The sequence below is a fragment of the Pezoporus flaviventris genome, unplaced genomic scaffold (assembly GCF_033815535.1).
Source record: "Pezoporus flaviventris isolate CSIRO_AGI_PZ_B2104156 unplaced genomic scaffold, CSIRO_AGI_Pfla_v1 ptg000078l, whole genome shotgun sequence".
Lineage (NCBI taxonomy): Eukaryota > Metazoa > Chordata > Aves > Psittaciformes > Psittacidae > Pezoporus > Pezoporus flaviventris.
This window is the reverse complement of record NW_026892626.1, coordinates 15,635,441-15,646,717: the sequence shown is the minus strand read 5'-3', so window position 1 is coordinate 15,646,717 and position 11,277 is coordinate 15,635,441. Positions and strand designations below refer to the sequence as shown.

General features: G+C 49.9%; 1 protein-coding gene across 2 annotated transcripts; it reads right to left on the bottom strand.

The window, feature by feature from the left end:
- Positions 1-123: 123 nt before the first annotated feature.
- Positions 124-10,297, bottom strand: AP5Z1 (adaptor related protein complex 5 subunit zeta 1). 2 transcript variants are annotated; one of them, XM_061474100.1, is made up of 17 exons: positions 10,174-10,297; positions 9,521-9,658; positions 9,006-9,192; positions 7,270-7,411; positions 6,098-6,207; positions 5,494-5,662; positions 4,918-5,058; positions 4,502-4,539; positions 4,260-4,422; positions 3,855-4,033; positions 3,263-3,405; positions 2,383-2,532; positions 2,047-2,158; positions 1,570-1,667; positions 1,230-1,362; positions 854-1,068; positions 124-544 (listed from the first exon to the last, which is right to left on the bottom strand). In XM_061474100.1, exons 1-17 carry the CDS (start codon positions 10,212-10,214, stop codon positions 274-276), a joined length of 2,430 nt encoding a protein of 809 aa, XP_061330084.1. In that variant the 5' UTR covers positions 10,215-10,297; the 3' UTR covers positions 124-273. The 2 variants fall into 2 exon arrangements, with proteins under 2 accessions (XP_061330084.1, XP_061330085.1); XM_061474101.1 differs by lacking the exon at positions 2,383-2,532 and having other exon boundaries at positions 10,174-10,229.
- Between the last annotated feature and the right edge of the window lie 980 nt (positions 10,298-11,277).

Genomic DNA, 11,277 nt, shown 5'->3' with positions numbered 1-11,277 from the left:
ACACAGATCCACTGGGATTTTCAATCTTTACTGCCAGAGAGAGATAAAACTAACTTAGGCAACAGAAACGCAACCAGTGTTAGGAGACAGAAACACAAACAGCCTTAGACCAGAAGAGCAACCTCAGCTCTACTTATTCCTGTTTTCTGTTTTCTGTTTTCATTCACAATCATTTGTTCCTCATTTCCACTGAAGAGCAGGGCCTCAGCCTTAGCATCAACAGTGTCCAGTGAGCTGCAACAGAGGCTGGAGCCTCTCAGTAACCTCATGCCCTCACCGTGGCATGCAGCCAGGAGCCGGCTCTAGGAGATGGGTGACTATCCTGAGGGCAAAAGGGAGGGAGTCATTCACCTCTCTCTGAAACCCTGTGCTGCCCACACCTGCAGGTGGAGTGAGCACAAACTGAGCCACGTCTGGCATTTTCAGGAGGTTACTGAGCTCAGTTGCCTGCATTTGGAGCTCCTCAAGGTCTGCCTCGCAGTAAACAGAGGTGACAGCCGGGCTCTGCACAAACGTCCTCATCTTGGACAGGAACATGGACACTCTGCAGGAGGGAAGGACACAGACATCAGCTGGCAGGACCTTCGCACCCAGTAAGGTCACTACTTAAACCTGTGTACTCCAAAGGACTGTTGCAGATGAACACTAGATGCTACCAAACCCCTCCTCCTGAGGCACGGAGCCTCAGTCAGCAGAGGAAAACAAACTGTGCTCCCCACAGCCTGCTTCCTCTACCCTGTTTCAGTTTCCATCAGCTGCCAAGCTTGATTATTTAACACTAGCAAACATCTGTGTTTGGACCCATGATGTCTGCGTGTTTGAGCCCTTAGCCCTTCCTGCCATCCTTCCTCACCTGGGGATCAAGTCCTGGCTGCGAGCTGCCAACTTGGTCAAGGTGGCCATAAGGGCACTGATGGTGCTGGGTGCATAGTGGGGGATGCTGGCCAGTGGTCGGAGCTGGGTGATTTCAAAGAGCACAACCTCTAGAGTTTCAAAGAACTCGTTGATCTGCTCCACAGTGCAGCGCTTGTCGTAGGACACAGACATGTACTCTCCAATAGCCCAGACCTGAAGCAAAGGCAGATGTGTTCAGGGCAAGAAGGAAAGGGAATCAAAGCAAATCAGATTAACTAATCCTAGGACAGAGGAGAGGAGGAAAGGGAAGGTGATCAACAGATCACACTGCAGTTTGGAGCAACCTGTGCCAGCAGCAGGCAGGCCCTGCTTACCATCTGGGTGAAGATGGCCCCCTTGTTCTGGGCATTGCTGGCCATTCCCGAGAACTCCAGGATCTCCGTGGATGCTTCCACGATGACTGCAGGGTGCATATTGCAGAGCACCACCAGCTGCGAGCTCAGCACCCTGGAGAAGGGAGATGGGCAGAGCTCAGGCAAGAGGCAAGGTGGTCATCACCAAACCAAGGAGGTGCTGGCAATACCAGCCCCTGGTGCAGTGTCTGCACACTCTGTCACAGCAGGGACTGGACCACAACTGAAAAGGCTCCTGGGCTGGCAGGCTGCAGGCAGTGAAAGGGTTGGGAGCTTGGCTGGGCCTAGTGTCCCATCTCACCTGAACACCTCATCTTTAAATGCTGGGATCTCATAGAGCTGGTCACTCCTCTGCAGCAGCAGCACCACCAGCTGGTTTATCAGTGGACCATCTGCAAACTGACAAACAGCCTTGTTTCAGCAACACCAGTGACTTCCAGCAGCCAAAACCCAAACTAACCAGCCAGATAAGACAGCCAGCACAGAAACGGCCCCATCTAGCAGGACAGGAGCAGTGCACAAAGCCAGTACCAGGCACTCATTCTGCTCTCACCCACCTCTTTTTCAGCTGACTGAGAGAACATGTATCTTTTCTGCTGCTCTGGATGAAGTAGTAGCCAGCTCAGGGGTGGTTCATGCCACTATTACCATCCCACTCCCCCCATATATACCCTCTCTTGAAGCTGCAGTGTCTTAACAATTTTGCTTCTATGACTGTTCTTCAGGTAATGAAAGATCCCAGCATGACAAGGAACCAAACTCCCCCAAAAGGGCTTACCTCTGCCACCACCCTGAAAAAGAGCTCTAGTAAGACAGGGACAGTCTCTGAACACTGCACGACCCTTGGGCTGCTGGCCAGGGATCCCAACAGCTGCCGAAGTGGAATCAGCCTGTGGGCAAGAGTAGAGTTACTGCTGAAGCTTGTTCCCAGCTACTCTCCTGGCTGCCCTCCTCCAACCCCATAACAAGGCCTTTCAGCACTTGGCAAAGATAACACAGGGAAGACCAAATCCATCTCACCCCAGCTACGACTTCCCATCAATCCCAGTGCTGCTTCCAAGAGCAGGATGGCCGAACCAAACCCTTGTGGCAGTCTCCTACAGCAGTGTCCCACCTCTCTGGGGCATCTTCAGGAGTAGAACTGGTGCGGAGAAGATACTGGAACATGCTTTTGTAGAGGGGATGGCGAAAGGCTTCCATACAGGTGGCTGGCTTCACAGCTGGGTTGCTGGCAGCCCTCTTGGAGGTAGGAAGAGCAGTTGACCTAGCAGGAGGTCAACACAAAGAATGTGCTGCATTATGAGAATAGGCACAGGGCACAGCTGGAATCCTGTAGAATGGAGTAATTCCCTTTCCACTAAAACAGGGACAGCAAGCTGGTCTTCCCCAGGCCTTCTGGAGGCCAGAGAACCTAGATGACAGAGCATTATAAGCTCAGACAATAGCTCCAGAATTGCTTCTGTATCACTCCTGGGAAAGGGGAAAATGATGCTCTGTTTCCCTCACTCATCAAAACCCAACAACCTCTTGCCTCTAGGATGAGTCCCTTTTCTAAGCACTCCAGTAAGAGCCAGTTCCAGTGCTATCCCACCTTCCTGGAGACTCAAAGTTCCTAATAATTCCTCCTCAGGAAGAAACCTCTGTATGCCTCCAGGAGATGAAAGCCAGAAAAGAGGGGTATGAGCAGAGAGGAAAGACCAGGTAGCCAACACCTCTGTATTGAGGTTGCAGACACTCTCACGTGGCAACTGTTTGGAACTAGATATGGAGAGGGAAATGTACTGAAGTGCAAGAGCTGGTCACCTTCTCTTCCCATGCACAGCACATTACTAGGAAAATCAGGCTGCAGCTTTGTGTTAACCTGACTGTAGCAGATGCCTCTCATTCTGTGACAGCAGCAGCCAGAGGGCAGTTGAGACTCACAGAAACATACTAGGCTATGGTCACCACCAATACCCTGATTAGCAAGTGAGAGGAACAGAAGGTAGCATTACCTCAGCTGGATGTCCAGAGCTGCTGTCAAACAGGGCAGGTCAAGTAGCAAATGGAAGACCTCAACGGCTGTGCCTGAATCCAGCAGAACTGGGAGAAGGTCCACAAACTCTGAGATGAGGGGTGGGCTGTTCCACGCCAGGAACTGCAAGGAACAAGCACAAACTGCTGCATTATCAGTCCTACCCCACCACACACCCAGATGATTCTCACACTGTGACTGAAAGAGACAGGGAAGGGAAAGTCACTTCTTAAAAGCAAAACCAGAGAAGTCTGAGGGTTTGGGCAAGACCTGGGGGCTGCTGGAAGCTCAACACAGACATCTGGCAGCTGCTTCAGTGGCTGGCAAGCTGCAACTTATTAAAGTTTTCCAGAAACAAAGTGCTGTGTCTTAACTGTGTTTACCGCTTTCCAACCCACAGGCAGTAATCCTAACACAGACTCCTCTGCTGGCAGTGCTAATCACACCCAGAACCCTCTTTCCTCTTCAAACTCATGCTTACTTTTATAACAGTCGTTGTGTGTTCTCTCCCTAGCACTGCCATGGAGGCACATGCAACAGGCTCTCTCCTGTGCTGCTCTAGCAAGCTGTACCTTAAAGAGATTTGGGAAGCTCTGCTTGAATATGCTGGAGGTCTCAGTGAAGAGCTGGCTGTTGTCTTTGCAGAACTGGACAAATTCAAAGGCCAGTGATGGGTTGTGGAAATGCTGAGCTGGGATGTCAGTGAATAGGTGTTTGTAGATTGCATCAGAGTCCACAGCTGCTGTTTCACCTAGGAGAACACAGCACATTACCGAGCACAGCTGACGCAGCAGCCTGGCCAACAAAAGGTACAGTCACCCCATGTCCTGGGTCTCCTGGAGTGGGATCATCCATCCCAGAGCGCAGCCAAGGCTGAATTACCAACTCTAGCAGCCAGCAAACTGCCAGAAGAAAAGGCTGTGCTAAGAGTATGCAAAAGTAGATCATGGAGGAGGGGGTGAGAGCTGATGACTTACTGTGGTTCAGGAAGAACTGGGCAATGGGCAGTAGTGCTCTTGCGTAAGAGGCATCCCCACAGATTCTGCCATGCAAGGTTTTCAGGAAGGAGACTGCGTGGTGCACGTAGGAGGAGTCCTGTTTGCAGATGATGTCCATGATTGTCACTGCCTCAATGAGACACTACAGGAGAACACAGAGTCACATCAGAGTGGGAGAAGCCAAAACTCCCAGAGCTTCAGCCCCACCTCTGTGTACTTACAGCTTTCTGTAGGTCTCCATCATTTTTCTTCAGGGGACCTGCCAGAGAAAGAAGTCCAAGTTAAACTTTGAGTCCAAACAGGGACAGTAGGTTGTCACTTTGAGCACTAACACAGATTTTAGGACAGCTGGGAACACATACTAATCCCAATTCCAGCCTAACGAGAACCAGGTTCCACAGCTTGCCCTGCAAACCAAGGGTGGGAGGCAGAACACGGCCATTGCCTCCAAATCCCTCCCAACGCCCCAGGTCAGGGCTGGTCAATGACTTCCACCAGCAACTGCAACAGGTCCTATGCCTACAACCTGATTATGGAGTCTAGGGTGTGAGATCCCAGCCTGGAGAGGCAGTGAATCAGAAACACTTTCAGGAATACTCCCAAGAGAACTCCAAGGAGGGTTCATGACAAGACTCACGCCGGTTGCTCTGCTCAATCAGCCGCTGGCAGTACTCAAAGGCTTTCTCCCGCAGATGCTCCTTTGGGGGAAGCAGGAGACCAGGTGTGGATGTAGCAGAGACCACAGACATAACAGAGCTGTCCATTCCTGATTTGTCATCTACAGAATCAAGGTTACCATCTATCAGCTCATGTCCTGGGCAATGTAACCCACACAGTTGCTCACTAACAGCAAGGTTGCTCTCAGTCCTCAGGTGCACTCTGAAGAAAAGGAGACTGGGGAAGAAGGAAGTGTTACAAGAACTCTAAGGAGATGCTGTCTCCCACCACCCAGGCCTTTTTTTTTCTCAGGGACCCACGGAGCTTTGTCTGAAACTAGGGGATTCATTGAACAAGTAATTCCTCATGAAGGGTCAGTAAGGAGGTTTTGTGATATTTCTCCCCAAAGTTTCCCTGTTCCTAGTCCATGAACTCTTAACTCTTACCCCTATTCCTACCACTTGCTGGGTTGCTGGTGCAACCACCTCATCATCACAGAGCACACACCCTTCTTGAGGGTGCAACCCAGACTGGCCCACAGCCCTTCAGCTCGTACCTGAACTAGGGGTTTTCAACTCCTTGTCCCCATAGCACAGCAGCCACTTCCGCAGCATGGAGAAGGCTTGCATGTTGAGCCACTGGTCCTGTGTGTAGCACTGACCCACTGAGAGCACTGTGAAGAAGTCTGTGGCAACGGCACCATCCACCTCTGTGACAGGACCAGGCTGTGAGAAAACATTCAGCAGGTCAGATGCCCAGGGAGAGGCTAAGAGAGAAGGGAGGGAGAACTCCACTGAGCCCATGGAGATAAGGATCCCATTTATATGTACTATAGGGTCTTGCAGAGAAAAGCCAGCTCTGCTGGATCCTTCCCTGAGCTGAAACACTTCAAACTCTCCCCCTCTCTCTGACACAGGCCTCCTTTGCAATCAGCTTTTATTCCAAATTAATGGTCACTAAAAGACTTTGCCTTAAAACTACTTCAGGGATCAAAGCTCTGGTTCTGCAGCAGAGCTCCTAAATCTTGGAGCTACAAATCCCTCTACTTGGTTTTCCCTTGTGTCTTGGCATTTCTAAGTTATCATTTCCCAAAAGAAGCTGATTTTGGGAACCCGAAACAGCATGCAAGTAACAAATGCCCCTGTGAGATGATCACTTACCTGCCTGCTTCTGGGACTGAAGAAGCCTCCAGAGGACTGAGTGACTCCTTGCTGAATACTTGCATGCCTCAGCCAGTCTGCCATCTTTTTACTGACTACGTTGGTCTGCTCTGTACAAGGCAAGTCACAGGGTCATTGCTACATCAGGCAGAGAAGCAGCCTCTGCCACCCCTCAACTGCTGTGCTTTTCCTCTAGCCTAGACCACCATCTCTCTGTCACAGCAAAGAAACTGGTACCTCAAGGTGGATGCCCTGTAGTCCTCCTCATACTACTTCAGTATCACCCGCACTCATTTCAGAGCCCTGTGTCCTTTCCTAGCTCCTAGCCGTTGGGTCAGTCTCATTATTGTCTTGCCCGTTTCCTCAGACAAAAAGTCAAGGAGTGAGCACTAGAATCAAGGACTTCTAGTACCAGAAGAGTCGAGAGGCACTTGTTCCTTTGTCTCCATCCACATGCTATTAGGAGGAAGGTGCAAAAATACTGTCAAATCTATTCAGGCAGTGGCTGGCTTCAGCTCAGCAGACAGAGGCATAAATCCCTCACAGAGAACACACAGGAGCTGAGGCAGGTGATCCTGCCTGCTCAGACAGCCCATACCCTCTGGCCCAGCATCCTCCCCAGAACTGCCCCTGCATACTGCAGGACATACAAAAATCTCACAAGAAACTTCCAGAAACAGACTCTTGCTCAACGCAATTCCTCACCATTTTACACCTGGAATGCTCTCCTATGGCTTACTCACTAGGGCATATTGCCCATCACTACCCGTACAGTCCTGCCTCTCTTACAGAGAGTACACCTAGTTGTTTTTGCTGCTCTCTCAAACAGACCGCAGGCACATCTGCTTCTATCTCTTACGTTGCTTCAGTATAGCTACAATTTCACACTCCTACTGCATCTGGAGACCATACCTAGGGTACCTGTTACCATGACACAAATCCAGGCAGAACAGAAACTCTGGTCCCCAGAAGGGGCCAAAGCAGCTGAAGGCCCAGTCCCATTTTTGAGTGGTAAAATATATCTTGCCCAATAAGTTCACTTTCCTTGTGGCAGAGATGTCACTTTAACAGCAGTTTTTAAGTCCTACTCCCAGCCAAGCACTTCAGTGAGCCTTCTAATCACTATATAGGTCACAGCCAGATGCTCATCTCAGACCCTCATATATATTTACCTTCAGTTAGGGATTGTGGTGAAAGACTGACCACATTTGACAGGACAGGAAGAAGGTACCGTGCACTCTGACCCTCAGGCAGTCTTCCTTCGAGGACTTTTACAACATGCTGCCCCACAGCAGACACAGCCTTCTTGTTTCCCTTAAAAATAAAGCAGAGGTGAAGCTAGGCAGATCATCTACTACTGCTAGAAACCAGTGCCATACAAACTCTTCCATCAGGCATCAGTACCAATGTCAAACACCAACAGAACTCGCAGCACAGGCTACTCTACCACATTTCTGCAATGTGAATTCACAATTTCCATGAGGGGAGAGTATTTTGATGGAACAATAGGTTTCTGGACAACCACCACTTTAAGTGGAAATAAACAACTGCAATGGATGTCTTGAATTTGAACACTATGATCCATTAATTCTAGAGCAGTTCTAGCACTAACTACTCCCCACATGGTCAGTTTGCTGGTTCAGATGTTAAATTAGAGATTTATGAATAGAAAATTGGCTGTTTGATCATGCCCTAGGACTCTCTGATTAGTCCATAGCCTCACAATGTGGAAAATAAAGCAGCTTCCTCTTTTAGAGGCTGTTATAGCCGTGGCTATAAATAGTAGAGGCTGTGTTCTGCGGAAAGCCAAAAGCTTTACAAAAAGAACATGAGCTTTGCAGAGCCAAAAGGCAGAGGGAGCAAAGACAAGGAGGATGATTTCCACCCAAAGCAGCGACAAATGAAAACATGCAGATGTTTTTGAAGTGGGGCTGAACTGGGGCTGCTTTCATGAATGATGCTGCTGCTCATTACAGCCCATGTTAGAGAAGTGACACTGAAATGGCTAAAATACAGTAAGCTTTAGTAACATCAAAAACTGATGAAAAGCCTTTCATGGTTTCAGCTGTAATCTAACAAAAACTAAGAGCCAGGGTATGCTTTTACACTGCAGGACAGTCTCAAGGCTGGATATGGGAGAGAGGTGCTTTGTAAGGCAGCACATAGGTAATATGTCTCTGTTTTCTGTTCCTATGTTTTCATTTCCTCCAGCTAAGTAAGACTCAGAGAAGCAATCTGAAACATAGGAGGCACTTCTGGCACACAGTGAAGCTCAGAATGAGAAGGTGCAGAAAAATATTTTACCTTTAATAGGCACAATAATAGTAAAAGAAGAAGTAGAAAAGTTTCCAGCTTATTCCCCAGAGGGCAGTCAGTGCAGGCAGCACTCAAAACAGGAAGGTCCTCATGTCTTCTTCCCCATGTTGAATCTAGATCTTTGAAGTGCCATCCACATTTATAGCCCTCCGTGTTTTATAGGTTCTATGTATATATTTTTACCTTTGAACATGAAAGCCAGCACCATGAAAAGCAGAAATCATAAATTCACTCTCAAATCTTTTGCTCTACAGGTTCAAGCAGCTCTGACTTGAAGTCTACTATAGCAGCTAGCATTAAAGAGGTCCTTTTTGCTTCCAGTTAGTTACAAGCCTGCCTGAGGTCCCCAGTCTCTACACACCACAATTTTTAGTCTTTGTTATCAAATACTAAATGCAAAAATTTGCCATTTTTTCCTGTGCAAAGCAGAACAATTAGGTTTTTTTTCTTAAATAAACATGGAAATGCTTCTGCTTTTTTCCTAGACACTTCCAATTAATTTTTCACTCTCTTTGAACTCAGCAAACAGGGAACAATCAGAAAGCAAGTCCCTATTGACAAAGGAAGATTTCTGCCTTTGCAGGTCATTTACCTGCGCCAAAAGGACAGAGGATACCAGGCTCAGGAGCTTTGCATCTTGAATCTTATCACAGGACAGGATCAGCTCATTGCAAGGCGACATCTCTCTCAGGATGGCAGCACATAACACCTGGATCTGCGCAGGGCTCTTGGATGAACACAGCACTGTCTGCAACAGTTCCACAAACTTGCCATCTAGCCTGCAAGAGGAACACAGTAAAGCATCACTGCAAGGCAAGATTCAGATGCTTAATTCCTTCATATCCATGGTCTTGGGATGATCTCCTGCATTTTGTTCCTTAGCACAGCTTAGTGACGTGAACTCAAAAGGAGGCAGCTTCTGCTTAGCAATGGGGGAAAAAAAGCCAGTGAAGGGCTCTACGTTGATGTGGAACTCAGTGTTTTCCAAACAAGGTGATGTTTTAAAGCACTAAGCTCCCCCCTCCCTTTGCTTCTGTCAATGAAGCAACGCGCTGCTTCTTGCGAGCATCAAACGAGGCACAAGCAAACGAGGCACAAGCCACTCACTTGCGGGGGTACTTGGTGGCGGCGACGGTGAGGTGCAGCCTCTGCAGGCAGTCTGCGGCCTCCGCGCCCGGCTCCGGGCCCTGCAGCAGGGCGGCGACGCGGGAGGCGAATCTCCGCAGCTCTTCCTCCTGGATCTCCCTGGCGGGGGCAGCGCCCATAGGGACACCGGTCAGCTCCTGGTCTCCATTGGAAACCTCGCAGCCCTCCGCCCCCGGGGTGACCCTGACCCCGACCCCAGCCCCGGCACCTCAGGCAGGACCTCGGCCCGCCCCAAGGGAGCTCTGCGGCCTCCCCCGGTACCTCAGCACCTCCTGAGCTATGAGCACCCTCCGGTAACTCGCACCCCGCCGGTACAGCACCATCCCGGTACCTCAGCACCCTCCCGGTACCCTCAGCACCACCCCCGGTACCCTCAGCACCCTGCCGGTACCTCAGCACCCCCCTCCCGGTACCTCAGCACCCTCCCGGTACCTCAGCACCCTCCCGGTACCCTCAGCACCCTCCCGGTACCTCAGCACCCCTCCCGGTACCCTCACCACCACCCCCGGTACCCTCAGCACCACCCCCGGTACCCTCAGCACCCTCCCGGTACCCTCAGCACCACCCAGGGTACCCTCAGCACCCTCCCGGTACCTCAGCACCCCTCCCGGTACCTCGCCTGCTTGAGGAAGCTCTCGGCCGCCGCCGTGAACATGCCGGACGGTCCGCAGCTCCTACCGCCTCGGTACGCGGCCAAAGCGTTCCCCCAGGGGCGGGCGGTCCACCCAGGACGGCTCCGGGGGGGGATGCGGCCGCTGCTGCACAAAGGTTCCGTTGGCGAAGGTTCCGGTAGGGGTGGAGCGTGGCTGGCGATAGCCCTGGGGAAAGAGGATTGGATCCTGCCCGCCAAGAAGAGGGAAGAAGGGGTAATGGGAAAGTCCTCCCTGGGGGCTGTTCATTGATTGTTCTGACATGCTGCTGCTGTTATTCTCTCCTTTAGGAGCCCAAGGCTGTCCCGCACGGCGTGAAAGAGATCAGTTCTCAGGACTCAGACCCATGGGAACCATCGCTTCATGGCAGAGATAGGGCAGAGTTTGGGTTTGTAAGAGCATGATGATAAAAAGGGCCATATTAACCGTTCTTAACAACCCCTTTAAAATATGATGCTTCCCAAAAGGGCTGGAGATGTTAACACAGCTGCTCAGCAGGTGGTCTCCAGCTTCCAAAAGCTTAAAAAGACGTTAATATTCCCCCAATTAGAACTATGTCTGCTCCTGACTGCCAATAAGGGTGAAGCTCTGACCACTGAGCTGTGCATCACCCTGCAGGGAGATGTCACAGGAGGGAGCTTGGCACTTTGCCTTCTGGCACTTCCCTGCCTGATGCTGGCCTAGCATTAAGTCTGCTACACTGTGTCTAACTGTATTAAACGTTATTTAGTCAAATACAGCTACTTTGTGTCAACTGAGGTCTTAAAAGTTACTCCATTTCAAAACTCAGAAAGACTTGTTTGATCAAAATAAACCCTGCACTTAAATAGTAGCTCTATTATCGGAGGGAAAACCTAGGTATAATAACATAGGTAAAGAACTACCTTCTGACCATATATGCTTAGGTGAAACGATCTTTATAAACTACAGGGAACCACACTGAAATAGTTTATCTTTCAAAATAACAGCCTTTCACTTCATGACAAAATGAAAGCTAGAACTGCAGGAATCATTTATAATCCCCAAGGGAAGCATTATGGATCTCAAGCACACACTGGTACTTAAGTT